Source organism: Condylostylus longicornis, unplaced genomic scaffold (assembly GCF_029603195.1).
Source record: "Condylostylus longicornis isolate FDR11 unplaced genomic scaffold, ASM2960319v2 ptg000031l, whole genome shotgun sequence".
NCBI lineage: Eukaryota > Metazoa > Arthropoda > Insecta > Diptera > Dolichopodidae > Condylostylus > Condylostylus longicornis.
In genome coordinates this window covers 1,407,475-1,426,674 of record NW_026578000.1, presented here as the reverse complement: position 1 = coordinate 1,426,674, position 19,200 = coordinate 1,407,475, and the positions used below count along the sequence as shown (strand labels likewise).

At 23.1% G+C, this 19,200-nt stretch overlaps 1 protein-coding gene across 1 annotated transcript in view; it reads right to left on the bottom strand.

Moving 5' to 3' along the window:
* The window catches only part of LOC129608256 (E3 ubiquitin-protein ligase TRIM9-like), a 73,529-nt gene extending 60,045 nt beyond the window's left edge, over positions 1-13,484 (bottom strand). The window contains exons 1-2 of the mRNA XM_055519647.1: positions 11,986-13,484; positions 4,038-5,368 (exon numbers count right to left, since the gene is read on the bottom strand). Of these exons, the coding sequence (XP_055375622.1) occupies positions 4,038-5,108 (1,071 nt within the window). The 5' untranslated portion in view covers positions 5,109-5,368; positions 11,986-13,484. The remainder of the gene's footprint in view (positions 1-4,037; positions 5,369-11,985) is intronic.
* Between the last annotated feature and the right edge of the window lie 5,716 nt (positions 13,485-19,200).

The window sequence follows — 19,200 nt, the reverse complement described above, 5'->3', positions numbered from 1 at the left end:
TTTCCTATTTTGTAAAGAGTTTCATAAGTAAATTTTAAGAACAGGATTTCTCCACACTCGATATTATTAATTTCATAGTGTGCCTTTAATGCACAATTTATTACATTTTATTAATTCTCATAACGAATTTCACTATTTCACCTAGAGCAGATAATAATTATCATTTCATCATAATGTATACCTTCAGATTAATAGCTCACCTCTAAATTACAATATTGGGACGTAAGATACGTTAAAATACGGTGTCATTTCACATGAAAGCAAATTTTAATTTACTAATTCTTAAAATTCAATTATTTTCTATTAAAATACTTAAAACGTATTATAAAACTTTGAATAAATGAATTAAAAAATGTTTTACATGCACTTAGAATTCTTCTCAAATTTGTCATAACAAATGTTTTTAAATTAAGTACACATACATGTACATTTATACTCGTACATAATGTTTTTATATATATGTATAAAAATATATTGGAATTAAATAATTTTCTTCTTTTGCAGATATTAGTTACGCCTGCATAAATTCTCTAATTAAATAAAATACATTCTTCTATATACTATGTACATACATGTTAACATTCAAGTTCTATACACCTAAATAAAATATTCTTAATTATTATATAAAATTTTCAATTACAGTTAATGTTGAAAGAATGTTAACACACTTAAATTTTCCAATTTTGTGATAATTGTAGAGAAACTATGAATTAATATGTTAACGGTAAATTTTCCGATTTCATGAGTAAAATTCTCAATAAATTTTGAAATTCTTAATAAATATCTCTTTCAAATAAAGGTGAATTTTTTTTTTTGACACAAAAGTACTTTTTGTTTTCATTATAAAAACTGTGAAATTTTTAAAAATTTGTCAAATTTTAATAGTTGATTGGTGGTCGGATCGTATATATCGACATGCCGAATTAGAACTCCATTGTTACAAGAAATACAAAGTCACATAACCCAGGGAATAAGACGATTCGAAATCAAATTTGATTCATTACACTTTTAATTAATACAAGAAGAATTTTAGTTAATTGATACGGTTTTTATTATGATTGGAAATTTAGAAACAATTTACTTTCTGGAATATAAAAATTTATTCAAATTTTTTGAGGGAAAAAATTTGTGATTAGTTGTAGTAAGTTGTGTCCTGCTTACTCTCAATTTTTTTTTTTTTCGTTTTTAAAAAGGACTGCAATATTGTAATAATATTATTATTAAATATATTATTATATATTATATAATACATATACATATGTATATGTATAATTGTATAATAATTAGTCAAATTAAAATAAATAAGTAAAGAAAATATTGTGAGTTGAGTATTGGGTTCAGGAAATAATGGTAACTATATAATTGTATAACCAAATTAGATATATCTATTTAATTTTGTATATTATATAAAAAATATACATATATATTTTGTTCTTTTTGTTCTAAAAAAGGATAACAAATTATAAGGATCTAAAATAATATGGTTTATTTCTTGACATATTTTGTGACCTACTTTTCTTTTTCCTCCTATTTTATTTATTTATGCTCAGAAACTATATATATATGCGTATATATATATACATATGTGTATATGTATGTATATTTAGTAGCATAAATTAAGTAGTTTGATTAATTTGCCAAAATTGAAATATTGATTTTTGATTTATTAAGTAATTTTTGGTGTTGTATAATAAATAATATACGTAAATTATATAATATAAAAATAAAAAAAATTTACTATTTCATAATTATGTAGAAAAAAAGCATACAATACAGAAGAATACCCATGCATATACATACATATGTAGACGTGTGTATATAATATATAATATTGGAATATAAAATAAATGATTGAGATTATGTTTTTTATCCATACTTTCACTATTAAAATAGTTTACATGTAAGCGCCCACAGAAATGTCTAATCATCGAGAAGGAGGAAAGAAAATTAGCAAAAAATCTCAAAATTATTTTGTATCTCTTAATTTGCCTGATTTGCCCACTTCTTTTTGAAAATATTTCCGAAACATGAGTTTATTGTCTTTTGTTTTCTCCTTTTTTCCCCCACTTATAATAAATATTTCATTTTAAAAGTAATGATAATTCTAGAAGATATAGATATAGAGCAAGAAATTTGGGATTTCGAACTTGCATCGCCAAAAGAAGAGCAAACAATAATTCTGAAACTTGTTCTTTTCGGGTTGAGAAAAGCACCTCTTTACCGGGTTTTCATCAAAAAGGAATATTCCAAAGTGTTGTTGCACAGAAAGTCGTTAATTTTGCCTTTAAATTCTCTACAAAATTTTGGTCAGAGACACTTTTCAAAAACGATCCAAGCCTAAGAATAAGAGAGTTTTTAAATACGTTCAAAATCTACATGGAAAACTCCACAAGTTTTATTTAAGAATTTCTTTGAAAATTTATTCTTGAAGCTTCCACCAATGTCAGAAAAAGTTCCGTAAAGGCTTAAAAAAACCCCTCTGATATGTTTATAAATCGGTCCATATATATGTCCTATATACCCTATAACTCTTTGGCTCACATTGCATTAGCTTTGTAATTTTCTTCAAAAACCTCTTCCACTACTTCAATCTCTGAAGAAAAACTAACAAGAAATGTACAGTCAGTATAAATTTCAGACACCTTATCTTAAGGATTTCTTTAATTCTTTTAACCATGCAATGACGCATTATAATTTTATTTACTAACTTAATTCAACTCTTAATTAACACCTACTCCTGTACATACATACAGATATGTCTTTTATGTCTGTTTTCTTTAATTTAGTTAACATGTTCTTTTCATTTCTATTATAATTAAATTGTGAAAATACTTAGATACACGGATCTAATTTATTATCCAAGTATATATACTCAGTCAACGTGTAAATATATGTTAAGAGTATTTTCAAATAAATTATATAATTTTTATATACATACTCTTAATAAAGTTAGGTTATATAAAAATAAAATAAAAATTTGTCATTTGGTAAAATAAACCATAAATAGCAAAAAAAAAAATTATTAAATATTATTAAAATAATTATTTTTATTAGAGAACCTTGAAAACAAGGTTTTTTCCACAACGACAAACCTTCAAATGAATATTAGGGTGACAAAAATTTAATTAATAGAGATTTTTCATTGAGAAAGACTAGATTATAAGCAGCATTCAAGGATAAATTTAGACCTTTTTTCTATGTCTTTAAAAAAAATTACCCTCTCTTTTCCATTATACGAGTATATCTACTTAGTTTCTATAAAAAGAAAAAAACAATTTTATACAATTATACTTAATTAAAATGAATTCGAGGGATGAAGTGATTCACTTAGCAATAATCAAAAGTTGTGAAAATTTCTTGTCTATTAAATTGCTCCTTCGGATAATCGAATAAATTTAAGTTTCAGTTTTTAATATTAAAATACTTCGACTAGCTTTTAATTAACAAATTTCTGCAGTTCATGTCAAAGCTTTTTAAAACAACTTCATTAAAATAAAACACACTTTATTTTTAAACTACTCGACTCAATCCCGTAAAATCAATCAAATTTTTAAATCTACCTCCCAATTTAATTAGGAATATATAATAATTCCTTAATAAGGCAATACTAATTTTATTAAACAAAGAGGTTGGCATTTTTTGCTTTTATTTTTGGGTGATTAAAAATTTAATTAGCTAAAATGATCAGATTTCTAATTAAAACTTAAAATATAACTTTACAAAAAGAAAAACACCGCCTTTAATTGAAAATAATTCAAGGTCTTGTGAATATTTTAGGGGAAACGAAACACATCATATTTGGTTATTAAAGCAATTATATACAAATTTAATTTTTTTTTCTGTGAGCGGATATAAACGACAATCAATAAGCGATTCAATTTTTATCTTATCGCAATTTCAGGTACAATAAAAAAACAAAATATTTTTTTTAACATTTGAACATTTTTTTAGCGTATTATCATTTGGCATTTATGTACAAAAAAAAAAAAAGAGGAGAATAACGATCAAATAATATTAAAAAATTGATTCGCACTTACCTTTTGAGCTTTACACATCTGTTGAATTGGTTGTAAATCATGAGACTGATGTCGATTGTCACTAACACATTGACTGCATGCAGGTATTTTACATCCCAAACAGAATAAATTTAATGTTTCACCATGATCATTACACACGGATTCACGTATTTGGGCATTACCTTTCGGTTTAACTAAATTATGTTTTGCCAATGGACCTCTTGGTGGATGACATAATTCACGGCATCCATCACAATAACGTATTTCACATTGTTCACATACTAATGATGCAACTTTTGGTTCTGTTTCACACATTTGACATTTAAGAGCTTCACGAGCACAAAAACGATCAACAATTGATTCCATTGCCCTATATGGTGGTAAATTACGTACACCACCTTCGTCAAAGAATACAATTTTCCGACAAATTGATAATGGACAAATTAATGCTAATACAGCTCCTGGTGGTGGTATTATTGGTACAGTTGTATTACCAGTATTTGATGTTGTTGATGGTGGTAATAAACCTGTACTAATACCAGTTATACCAGATGATGCTGGAAATAATAATGCTTGTAGATTTGGTGTACCAGCGTATGAACCGGGTCTTGATGTACAACAAATAACACCAGAATCAGCTTCAGATAATATACTAACTTTATCGGCTTGATCCTGATCAGATGATACACTTTCGTTACCACTTGTACTTGCTGATGAGCTAGCTGTTGATGCAGCCGATGATGATGGATGATGTGATCCACTTAATGTTACTGAATGATGTGAATGATTATGATGCCCTGTATGATGTACACTACTTAAATGTGAATGTATTGAACCGTTTGTTGTTAAACCAGCTACACCGGTTGTTAATTGATTTATTTGTTGTTGATGTGTAGATGAAAGATTTTGTTGTTGTTGCTGTTGTTGTTGTTGCTGATGTTGTTGTGCTAAATTTGTTGCTTGTTGGGCAGCTGATGCAGCTGCTATTTGTAATTCTAATGCACACGATAAACAAAGAGCATGAAAACAGGGCAAAAGAACTGGATTTGCATATAACTGCTTACAATTCGGACATCGAAGTTCTTCCTCCATACTAAATGTTTAAATTTTTGTAATTTATAAAAGGGATTGGTTTTACACCAAAATTATGAAGGGATAGAAATAGAGGAGAAAGGGAGGAAATTTAATTTAATCTCCTTTTAAAACTTTCATTAATTGCAATTTTTGAACTTTTTCTTGTTAATTTTTTTTTATAAATTTTGAGTTTTTTTTAATTTGTTTCTTATTTGGTTTTATAAAACTTCAAAATTTAACATTTTTGTTGTTTAGTTTGTTCCATACATTTTGAAGAACTAGATTGAAAATTTTCAAAAATTAATTTTAATATTTATTTTTTTCATTTAAATTGCACTTGTAAATTTTGCATAGATAATTTTAGCGTTTTTAAATATTTTTAAATATTTTTAAATTTTTGTACACTTTACACTTAATTCTCAGGTTGTTATAGATCTTGGATCTGACAAATGAAATAATTTTCTTTGGGTATTACTTCAAATTTAAATGATTTTTATTTATGAACTACCTTAATCTTAATAAATAACAAAACTCAGAGTATGAAAAATTCAGTGCATACCTTAAAATGAAGAGGAATTGCGTTCTTGATGATCTGTTCATCAATTGATTTAGAAAAGTCGTCTGTCTTCCATCAAATAATTATTAACAAATTTCACCTTGGAATTTTTGCAATTTTTGCGAATCAATCAGTATGAATACCGAACTAATTTCAGGCTAGCCAAGAACAAACTCTAAAATATCAAAAAAAAACAAGATAATCTTGTCTAAAAAATAACAAGGCAACAAGATTAACAATATTTCTTACAATAACATTGTTGCGTTCACAAAGTAAATTGATTTAAAAAAATTAAAATACACAGGAATTATCACAAATTTACTTAACCTCCAGCATCGAAATTCAAATTTGATTACTATCGAAATGAATTTTTTAGTTAAGTAGATCTGTTCATAAAAATATCTTTATGTAATCATCATGCTTACTTATGTATATAAAGAGTTAATTGCAAATTAATAATGGACTTGGACACAAGAAAAAAAAACAAAAAATTTCTTATGTTTTTTGTTAAACAACAAGTTTTATGTTTTCTAGATCACATGCACACCTGTACGGTGTGGAATAAACAGAAAAAAAATTTTTAATTTACTTTACAGTATATTTTTTTTTTTTGCAAAATCTTTAATCTAATCGCGTTTATTTATTGTCGATCTAGATAATAAACTTTAATTTTTGTAATAATGAAATTGAAATGTCGACATTGAAGAAAAGAATTCCAAGTTTTTGCTTGCATTCAGCTTGTTATTTTTTTTGTTATTTAAATATTTAAATTAAAAAAAAAAATCTTAAGAAATCTTTAAATGTGAATAATTTCAAATTAACAAGTTTAAACTATTCACAATTTTATGTAAATAAATTCAAAAGTAACAAGATATCTACATAATATTGGGTGAGTATGTTTATAGAATATGCAAATACAATGAACTCCTTTTAAGTATTTACAAAAAAAAACGTAAGACCTCGCTAGCTTTAATGCTTATCAATCGATTTTATTAAAATTTAAAATTTTACTTTTGAATTTATTGAGATTTTTTTTTTTAATATTTTCTTGATATATGAGAAAAATTATTATATATACGGGACTTGTTGATTAAAAGATTATTTAATTCAATCGAAATTATTTTATAAAAAGAAGGTGTTTCTTTTTAGAAACTTGCTCTGTTATTGCAGAAAATTCTGTGTTCTTTAGTTAATAGATAATATAGGTAATTATCAAGGCGTATTCACTCATTTATGTATGAAAAATAGACCTAGATTTTTTTTTTTTGCAAAGGAAGCAATTGCTGGCAGGAGAAAATCTTCCTATCGATATTGGCAACAAATTGTAGTTTTAGAAAAACCGCCTAACTCTTAAAAATCTGAAAAATATTTGTGAAGAGAAATTCGAAATAGTCAACAATTGGAATTTATTCAAGGTATGTAAGTATTTTAAGTTTTTTTTTTAAATGAATCATCGTTTGTTTTAAGCTGAGCATATAATTTTATTTCAATTTATATTGTGACACTTTAATTTGACTCCTAAAGTTTTATAGCTACATTTATCAATAATTCGGAAATTCCATATATAAAGTCACTTAAATTTCGTTTAATAATATATTTTTATTTAATTTTGTGAACCATTTTTATATTAATTTATCGTGAATATTTTTTTTAACAAAATTTCTTGAAATGAAATGGATCTTCTGAAAACGCCAGTTCAATAGCTTAATTCAATTTCAAACAAGATGGAGAATGATTATATAGAAGAATTACTAGCGTAAGTTTTTTCTCTTTTTTTTTAGTTTTGGTAAAAATTAATAAATATTTATAATTTTAGCAATTTACAAAACAAAAAATATTGGAACTCCGCCAAAATGAAACTCTTAATTCAAATAAGGTTAGAAAATGAAATGAGTTTCAGTGAAAAAAGAAAAGAAGTAGAGTTTGTGGCACCTATGCCTCCGGAAAATGAAAAATTTCCATATGTATGCTGCATTTTCAGAAAAACCCAAAAATTTTCCAATATGAACAATTGTAAAATTTCTCATAATTGCCACGGACGAAGGAATATTGATTTCATTGCAATACTTACTGTAATACTGTTTTAAATGAAATATTACGAAATTGTTTTAAAAAAATTTATTAAGTTTTTAAATTTACAAAATAATTAATTTACTTATATAAGGTCTTTGACTTGATCCAACCGGACATAATCAAAGAATAAAGGTATCTGATAATATGTTATCAAATATTTTATTTAGATATGTACTGAAATTGCAATAAGAAAAACAAATAAGCAATTATGATAAGATTTCGAAATGTTATCGAATTTTTCGAAATAAGTTACACACATGTTATTGTGAATTTATAATAAAAGTTTTTTATAAAGAGATATTAAATGTAAAACAATTTAACTTAAAAATTAACTATACAAGGTGTGGCAATTCTAATTTAAATGTAATATTCTTTATTATGTATTTATATATGTATGTAAATTTTGAAAAAATTAAGTTATGACTATGTAGTTTCAAGCAGGTGAATTTTGAATTAAATTGCATTTTACTATACATTTGGTACTTGACTTTATAATATTTTAATTTGGAAAACTAATACTTAAAATTATTTAATAAAATAATTGAATTATTAATATTTTAATGGATTTTCTTCAGTAAGAAAATAGTTTTATATAATTACGAAAAATTTTACTATTACTTTGTTTATTGCATTTATGTAAAAATTGTGAGTAGCTCTTGGCACATTAAAATTCTTATCGTTATCCACAATATCAATGAACATAAAAATATTTACAATATTAATCGTACAATTTATAATTTATATCATATAAGTATATATGTATATGATTTCTTATTTAATTAGATAATAATTATATAAATACTAGCATAAACTGTCAACTACACTATAAGAATATTATTACTTTTCCTCAAAATACATAGATTTTCTAGTCTAAGTATAATGATTTATTCGGAAATATAAGATCTCATATACTTAGTTCAATATTATTTATATTCTTATTGTGAACCAAGAATTTTTCCAAAAATTTTAAATTTAATATGTAGTATGTAGTCATATATCAATTTCTTAGAATGATAATTAAATATTATTTTAAATCTCAAACTCTTACTAAATTTTTTACATGTAATGAAAATGTAATGAAACTGTAAATTAATTTTGTGATTTACATTTGTATTAAATTGAAATTTCTTAGATTTGTATAATTAGAATTTCTTTATAATTTAATTTCATATTTAAAATTTTCTCGTCACTATACAATTATAATACTACATAATATATTAAGGAAGTTCCAGAAATTTTTTCATTCAATATTTATACTGTATTTATCATTTAACAATATTTGTTTATTTTAAAATACAAAAAAAAAAAGTTCTATATATTAAATAGAAAAATTGAAAAAATTAAGGAATTAAGCAAAATATGTTTTTTAAAAATTTATTCAAGATTGAATACCATTGATTTAAAAAATCTGATCTTTAATTAGCTGTATGAAAAATCGGAATAAATCATTCTAAGAATTTGATATTAAAATATGAAGAAGTCGAAAAAATATAAAATCTTTCTAAATACTTAGTTACTCGTATAATAGTTCGAAATCAAATCCATACATAAACAGTTTATTCAAGGAAATTTTAAGAAAAATATATTATTGCCCGTTTTGGCTACAATCTATAGCAGTTACCAATAAAAGCCAACAATTTTAATCGGATTTTTCCATTGAGATTTCTTATGAATTTTGCAAAATTAATATCATAAAAAATATTAAATGAAATACATTGTACGATCCAAAAAAATATTTGTAAATGACAGCTTTAGAAATATAAGTAAAGAAAATTTGACGATTCGAATCTACAATTTCGATCGAGAAATTAGAAATTTAACTTTAATATTTTTATACAATTTCTTTACAATAAGTAGTCATATAAAATCAAATAAAATAATTAATAACATTTCATTTTTAATTTCATAATAAATTTATATGAAATTATATAATCATCATAAACACTTATTGTGCTCATGAACATAATTTAATAACTATTGTTCTTCAAAAAAAGAAAATATGATGAAAAGGATTAAAATAAAAATTGCTTTATTTGTTACAAAAGAGCAAATTATTTCATTTTCCATATTTTATTATTAATTTTCTCACATACAAAACAAAAATAATTTTAATAATAATTATTATATAAACTTTCTTTTTTTTTGCTATAATAAAAAACGCTAAAATTATAACCATGTAAAAACATAAAAAAATTAAATAAGTATAACATAAGTATAAAAAGTTTATTATTTTAGTTTTAATAATTTTCATGTTTTACACACATTATAACATATTAACAAAATAATCCTATTACTTATACAAATTAAAATAAATTTATTTTTTGACTTTTATTTATGACTTTATATTTTGTTATTTATTTAATCGAAAGTATGTTTGGTTGTGTGTATAATATATTAAGGTAATGGTTTCCCTTTTTTTTATTTTATACATATTAATGTTATATTATTTAATTATGTATAGAAAAGTTTTTTTATAAAATTCACATAAATTAATTACAAATAATATAAAATCCTTAAATGTTTCTGCTTTTGCTTGTGCTGTAAATAACATATAAAATATTTTACCAACACATCACTTAACTAGTTTTATATACATTTTATATTTTTAATTATTAAATAACTTTTTTGGTTTGTTTTTTTTTGTTTTCTCTTATTATTTTTATTATAGTTAATCAGATTTTATTAAATCAAATCATCACGTTTACACTTCTTTTTCTAAATATATATACATATGTACATACTTATGTACATATATTATTTCTCTTTTGTATAACACTTATGTTAGTAAGTATAATTTTGTTAAATGGTATGAGGATTTAATATTATTTTTAGATTTTTAAATATTCATACACACAACACAACATACCATCTTATGATATACAATTTTCTACCTATATAAATTTACTTATAATTTTAATTACTATTATAAAAGTAAACTAAAATGTTATATTTATAGTTGATATATACGTAATATGTATATTTATGTAACGTTACAAATGTGTGTTGTTTACCGTAAATAAATTTACAATATAACTTAATTAAGAACAAAATCAAGAACGCACTAAAAGAATTTTATTTGAATATAAAATTATAATAGATTTGAAATATGTGATTTTGTTTTCACTCAAGTATAACTTTTATTCAAAAAATTGTTATATTTTATTAAAATTTATGAAAAATGCATAGTATAAATGAGTGTTTACATATAAATTATATTTATATAATAAAAATATTTTTAAGAAAAAAAAAATTTTTTTTTTTTAAACCCAATTTTTCATTTTGAATATCGTTATTAAAAATAGTAATAAAATACAAAATTAAAAAAAAAATATTATTAAGCAATAAGAAAAATTAAGAAGAAAATTTTTTAATTATTTTATTATTATTTTTTTTTTTATATTATTTTAAAGCTCTTCAAAATTTACATTTTACTTACTTACTTTATTATTATTCACATTTCAATTTCATTTAATTACACTATACATACGAATTGGCATGAGAGTATAACACTTTATACTATAATGTAACTGTTAAGAGAAAAAAAATTTTTTTACTACTTTTTCACTTTTAGAATATTAAATGAAGTTTTGTAATTATTTAAAATATTTTATATGTATATATGTAGGTATAAAAATATAGGAATGACTGTATTAAAAAATGAGTAACGGTATTTCTTAAATATTCAACTCAACTATTATACTTATTTATAATTTTTTTTATGATTATTGTTATTATTTTCTCTGTATTATAAACCGTTTTATTGGTATTTTTCATTAAGAAAGGTATATAACATTTTCAGTAAAGTATATATATATATAACAATATATATCTATAGTTCTGTGATTTTTATTATTTTTATTTTATTTTGTTATACTTATAATAAATTTTTGTATAGATTTTTTTTTTTACATTGCAAATTAACATGAAAACTCTTACACTTTACTAATTTTATTTATTTATTTAATTTTTTTTGTTTATTATAACATGTTTCGCTTTTACTGATTAATATTTATTATTATATTACTTGTTATATACTTATAATATGTTGTTTTCTTTATAACTTTTATAATATATTGTTGAGAATTTTGACACAATGTAATTTATCCTTTATTTTTAAGTATACAATTTTATTTTATTTTATTCTTTTATCCTTTATTTTCTTACTCCTTATACAAATATTTCAATTCTTTTCTTATAATATAACTTTATTTATATAAGTAATATAATATTTTATAAGTATTTTTTTGTTGTGTTTTATTTTAATACCTTTATAATATTATTAACATGCATCTTTCAATTATTTCTTATATATGAAAAAATAATATATTTTGATTTTACTATTATGTATATAGTTTATTATTGTTATACACTTAAATATAACAATATAAAATGTATGTTATATATAATATGTGCACTTTACTTATAATATCATAAAATAAAATCCCCACGAAATCCGATTATGGTAAACCTGTAATTTTCAAATCCCGTTATTTCACTCCTTTTGCGAGTTTCGTTATTCGATTTTTATATATACTTATATTTTTTTATTATTTTTATTATACAGTTTATTGTTATTGTTTTATTATATTATAAAGCTTTTTACATACACTTAAACGTATATATATAAATTTTTTTTTGAGTGAGAATGTCATGCAAAGTAATGTAACTTTGGATTTATTAACCCTTTTCTGATAATATAATTTTTTGCTTTGTTTGTTAATATTTTATTTTCTTTTCTTTCTATATTTTTTTTTTCAATTCAATTTACATTCAGTTATTCTGTAACACATCAGGTGTATTAATAATAAAAAAAAAATTAAAAGAGGTACTCTGACAACAATAAAAAAAAACAAAAGAAGTATGAGTAGATAGGTGGGTAGGTAGGTACATAGGTACGTTAAACCAATTTTAAATCATGTAAATCCTTGCATAAAATTCATAAAATTATGTAAATCCTTTCCCGTCTGTGTTCGTTTTTTTTTTGCTATTTATTTTCAGTTTTTAATTTTTTTTTTGTCCTTATATCTTTAATTTATGAATATTAAAGTTTTCTTTATTTTTACTTATATTTTAATTTTATTTATTTTGAGTTTTTTTCACAATTTGTCAGAATTTATTGAGATTTGATTGTGAGCGAAATTGATTTATCTTTTTTTAATTTTTTAGATAACGTTCTTTCATCAAATATTAATTAATTATTTTTAAATTATTTTAACAATCAATTTGTAAGTCATTAATGAATTTGCTCCCACAATATTATTTTGATTTTTTTTTTTAGATAATTGATGTTTTAATTTCATTAATTAATTAATATGAAAAGTACAATTTTCTGAATAGAAATTAACAAACCAAGTTTAAAATTTTCCGAACAAAATTTTTAAACTCAGTCCTATGTTTTCAAAAAACTACAAAACACTTCAAGTTTATACATAAATTTCCTTATTTTTCAATTTTGTACAATAAACTTTTATGTTTATTTAAACAAAAAAAATAAAACAATAACTGTAATATTCAATTTTTAATAACCGTTATTTTTTTTTATTTATCCACAAAATCAGTCCTAATTACAAAATGAATTGTTAAACTTTTGTCATAAACTTATGGAATTAAAAACTTTTCCAACACATTTAGAAAAAATCGAGCAAAAGAAAAAATAATAATTTTTCTTCTCCTTTTTTGTTTTATTTATGCTCAAAGATAAGATAATATTTTTATAAACTCCCGTTATATCCGAACATTAGCGAAAATAATGTTCACCGAACGACGTTTATTTCCCAACTAAAGTAAAAATTCTTATTCAAAATGGAATTATAAAAAGAAACAACGGAAAAAAGAATAAAATAACTGTAAAGCAAGAAAATATTTCAAAATTTTGTTTTTTCTTTCATTTCTGTTTTCTCCAAAAATAAAAAACAAAAACAAAATTTTTTATGCAGTCCACAGAGAGTGCATTTGCGCATATGTAAAAAAAAATGCTTTTTATACAGATTTGGAGACTTTGAGCACGTGTTTTACAGATAATTTTTTTGCAGTTCATATCAGTGTTCCGTTTATTTCTTTTCTTATTAGAAAAAAACAACAATAATGTAATGTAAGTATAAGAATTTATTTAAAATTTTTGAAATTTTGATTAGAAAATTCCGTGAAAAATACAAAGAAGAGAATTAAAGATATGGAGAATGAGAGAACGAAAAAAATTCTCAATTTACAGAAATTCTGTATAGTTTTTTTTTTTTTTAAATGCAATTTTATGAAAACATTTTGCAGAATTTTTGTGGTAATGAACTTTTAAACAAACAAAAATTATATTTTACAATCCGATTTGAATATTTAGAATATGTGCGTATATAAACAATTATGTATGCAAAGTGTCATATATATGTATATACGGCTATACAGTGCGTATCAAATGAATAAACTAAAATAAAATATATTGGAATTTATTGAGGTAAATAATGTATGCATGTATTTTAATAATTTCTTCGTTTATATTTTTAAATAAATATTAAGATGTACACTTGTAATACATTTTAATTCGACTATGAACACCAAAAAATTCAATTTATAGAATTTCAAAGAATTCATTAAAATCTTTAGAAAAGAGATAAATTAATTAGAAAGGCATTTACTAATAATTGATTGAGCTTATCGAAAAAGTTTTATTTTATTGTTGACCAAACCACAATATTATAATTATTGGCCAAGTGTTCTCAAAAATATTGAATTATTTTAAATTAATAAGGTGGCTGTAATAAGTAGGTGGTTGTAATAAAAGTTTTTTAATCTTAATTTCAAAAATTTCTTTTTTTTTTTTTATTTATTCGTCAAATTTTCATCAGCTTTGTTACAATAAAGTAGCAATCGATTGGCGTAACTATAGTAACAATTCATTTTATTTCAAATTTTGGTAAATTATATAATTTAATGTTTACTTTTATTTTAGAAAAGCGAACTTACATCATCACTATTAATTCGAATATTTTCTGAAACTGCTACAAAAACTTTAGAAGACATTATCAATGCTGCGGCCAAGTAATGAACCACTTTTACCAAAATTGAACCGTTTAATCGGAATGACAATCTCTGCAGAGACTGCTCTTGTAACTAGGAAGTAAGGATGGTTCACATTTCATGCTAATACCTGACACTGGCAGTTCGCCGGACTTATTAAGGGTAATAACGGTTTTTCCTAGAATTCAGAGTGGTTCGAATGACGGGGTCCAAGTTCCATATCCTCCGGGAAGTAAATTTTTGTTAATTATTTTATTACTTTTAAATCTTTTAATACATTTGGTATTAAAGTATAAAACTTCGATATTATTCATAAAAAATATTTCTAAATTTATGAAATCTTGAAAAACGTGATCTCACCTATTCTCACGAATAATTAATCCTTATCTATACTACACTGTCATATTTTAAGTTTTTTTTTTACTTTTTTCTAAAAATTAATTTAAAATATTTTCAATTTATTGAATTCATGTTAAAAAAATTTTTCATATCTAAAATCAATTTAAAATAATTTAGTTTATTTTTTTAAGAATTATTTTTTCAAAAAATATTCTAATTGGTTTCTCAATTTTCTCTAGTAAAAAACAGAGAAAAAAAATAAAAACTTGAGAAAGAAAAACAAATATTTTTTTAACTGAAAACAAAATAATAAACTCCATTGAGATTAAAAACTTTGACAATTTAAACAAGAATCCTTATTGAAAGCCTTATCATTCCAAAAAACAAAAACAAAAAACGAAAAAAACAAAATGAATATCGCCAAAAGAGCACTGAGAGAACTCATAACTTCTAAAAAAATAACAAAAAAGAAAAGAAAAAAACCAAAAAGAAGAGAAACACCGAAAGAATGTTTAATGAAAAAGGACTAAAGGACTATTATCTCTTCCGTTCTATCTTCTTCTTCTTCTTCTACTATAATATTTTCTACCAAATATTGTCATTGTATTTCTCATACTTTCAAAGAAATTGTTTTTTATCAGTTCTTATAGATCAGAAATGAATAAAAATAATCGCATATTTCTTGAAAACAAAAAGAAAAAATTAAATTTAATAATTGAATATTACAATAAAAAACAATTTAGAAAATAAATAAATATAATAGATAAATAAATAAAAATATTTGAAAAATAAAAAAACAAAAGGATTTCTAAAATAAAAAAAAAATATTTTTATGTCCTTAACAAAGAATTTTTTTTTTTCTTCTTTTGTTTTTCGAAAAAATATCTTTTAACTCGTTTATTTCTATCTTCCTCACATCGGATTTCTAATATTTTTTTTTTGTTATATTATGAAATTTAATTTTGTAGAATTCACATACGATTTTTTATAATATATTCATTTAAAATGTGGTTACCAGATTACTTTTGTCATTAAATAAGAGTAGGGATATTGAACACTATACTACCGAGAATAAAGTGGGAAAATGTAAAAGCTTTCAGGTCAAAAACAACAAATTTGAGTTTTAACACTAGAAATATACAAAAGCTGGATACTGAACACTATACTACCGAGAATAAAGTGAGAAAATGTAAGAAATTTCATGCTAAGTTCAACAATAATTTCAGTTCTACTTCTAGAAGTGTACAAAGGCTGGATACCGAACATTATACTACCGAGAATAAAATGAGAACAAACTATAGTTTTTACGTTAAATACAATAAATTTAAGTTCTCCCACCAGAAAAGTGGACAAAGATTGGATACTGAACACTATATTACCGAGAATAAAGTAAGAAAATGTAAAAGTGTTCATTTTAAATGCAATAAATTGGAGCTCTTATTCCGAAAAGTACAAAAGGTGGATGCTAACCACTATACTACCGAGAATAAAGTTGTAACATGAAAAAGTTTTCATGCGAAATACAATTAATTTGAGTTCTACCTCACGAACTGTACAAAGGCTGGATACTGAACACTATACTACCGAGAATAATGTGAGAACATGTAAAATTTTTGATATTAAATAGAATAAATTTCAGTTCTATCACAAGAACTGTACAAAGGCTGGATACTGAACACTATACTACCGAGAATAAAGTGAGAAAATGTAAAAGCTTTCAGGTTAAAAACAACAAATTTGAGTTCTATCACCAGAAATATACAAAGGCAGGATGCCGAAGACTATACTACCGAGAATAAAGTGATAAAATGTAAGAAATTTCATGTTAAGTTCAACAAATTTTAGTTCTACTGCTAGAAATATACAAAGGCTGGATACCGAACTTTAAACTACCGAGAATAAAATGAGACAATGTAAAAGATTTCTTGTTAAATACAAGAAATTTCAACTTTAATTTAAAATATAGTTACTAAAATAGGTAAATACTACTATAAATTTGATCTAAAATTTGAAGATAACTTCTGAACAAGTTGTTCATATTTTTCATGAGAAACGTTTTAGATAGCAGTAGCTTAGCTTAACTTAAATAGGTTCATGGTCTCAGTAGTATTTTAACAAAACTGCAAAATATGTTCATGGAATTAGTTTTATTAGTGTTTTGCCTCTTCTTTTGTTCTAAATGAGAAAATGTTGAAAATTTTTTTTTTAAAAAAAAAAACTTGCCTTTATCCTTTTCATTTTTTGCCTTTCTATAATAAAATATTTGTATTTAACTTTTCTTCCTTTTTCAATTCTATCTCTATTTACATATACAATATTACATATTATTATTTACATATACAATAAATATGTATATAAATATATATGCGTATTTGTTTTAGTTTCCTTGGCTAATATCACAATATAGTTTGCCTTTACAATATTTACATGAATAACACAAAAAAAGGACATTTAATAAAGGAATTTGAAAGAGTTGATTGTTTTCAAATGTGTCCATTTTATTTATTTGTATAAATAAATTTGTTTTAAGTAAATATTAGTAGACAAATAAGATGTAACTGATGTAATAAAAATGTGAATTATATGGAAGAAAAATTAAGTTCTAATGAAAAGTAAGAAGAAAATTACATTGGTCAGTTAAATAATTTATGAACAGAAGATCCTGTAATATTCTTGAAAGAATTTTATAAACTTTGTATTTAAAATAATTAGTATGAATTCCTGATTTTTCTTATTTATTCACTTTAGAAAGGAGCAAATTGAATTCGCATATATCTTATGATTAAAGCTTTAGAATGTGTTAGACAAAATTCCATTCATGCATGGAATAAAATATATTCTCTTGGTGATTTCCTACTCTTAATTAATTTGGAAAATTTAATTTCACAAATTAATTTTGGATTCAAATATTTTTAGTACACTTTCGAGTTTTACATATTTTTTAAAATCACAATTGGAAAAACAACTTATAAGTAAAAAAAAAAATAATCTTAGATTTAGTTTACTAATTTAGTGTTGTAAATTTTCAACATTGTTTATATTTTCCTGGCCTTCACTATACAATCACATTACACTGATGCTAATAAAAAGAAAAATCTGTTAAAAATTAAGTTAAAAAAATTCTTTGTAAAATTTCAATGTCTAAAGTGACTAAAACAATTTTAGAGAGAATCTTAAAGAAATTTTTCTTTTTTTTAAGGACAAAATCACCTAACGTGTCCCTTTGAATTTTTACAAAAAAAAAAAAAACAAATAATAATCAAAAATACGTAATAAAGGCAAATAATGCAAACAAACAAAAGTACTAAACTTTTCATTTTACTTTATTTTTTGATTTACTTTTGTTTTACCACTACATCTGTGCAAGAAAAACAGAGATTACAACATTATTTTCAGTTGTTTTGTGCATCTTCAAGTTATGGGTGTTCTTAAATATATTAATTGGGGTAAAAATACTGTAAATGCAATTTGTATACAAATCTTTTGTGTAAGTAGCTTTAGGAGTAGACAAATCGTCTTTAGTAATTCGTTGCGGCACTCACCACATAATACCTCCACCCGTATCAGAAATTATGTTGAATTCTTCTAGGCTTCCATTTCCAAAAAGTTGGTGAATATCATAGCTTTTTATTCCCAGTTTCCTCGAGCGTTCACTATTTTCTGTTCTTAGTTTTACGAGACAATGACGTGACACGAAACCTGTGAACATATGATCAAAATTCAAAAATCTATATTATATTTTCCATGACGACTCTATACGAGTAACAATAGAAATTCAACTGAAATTAAGAAATCGATTTTTAAATACATTCAAGTATACCAAAAGTTTATCGAACTATTATTTCGGAACAGTAACAAATGGAACAGTCAATTTACTATACTTTTCAACTGCATTTTAAGAATACATGAAAAAAAACTAATGACCATCCCAAAACATACACCCTAAATACAAAAGTTTTCTCATTTTTTTCCTGATTTTTGGAAAAAAATATGTAAAATTTTCTTTTTTCTTTTGTTTTTTCAAATTTTTCTCAAAAAAAAAACAAAATTTCTTTTCCCCATTTCATCCTTAACATTATAATAAGGGCATATACAAACGAAAATAAAAATTCTCTAGACATACTTTTAAAA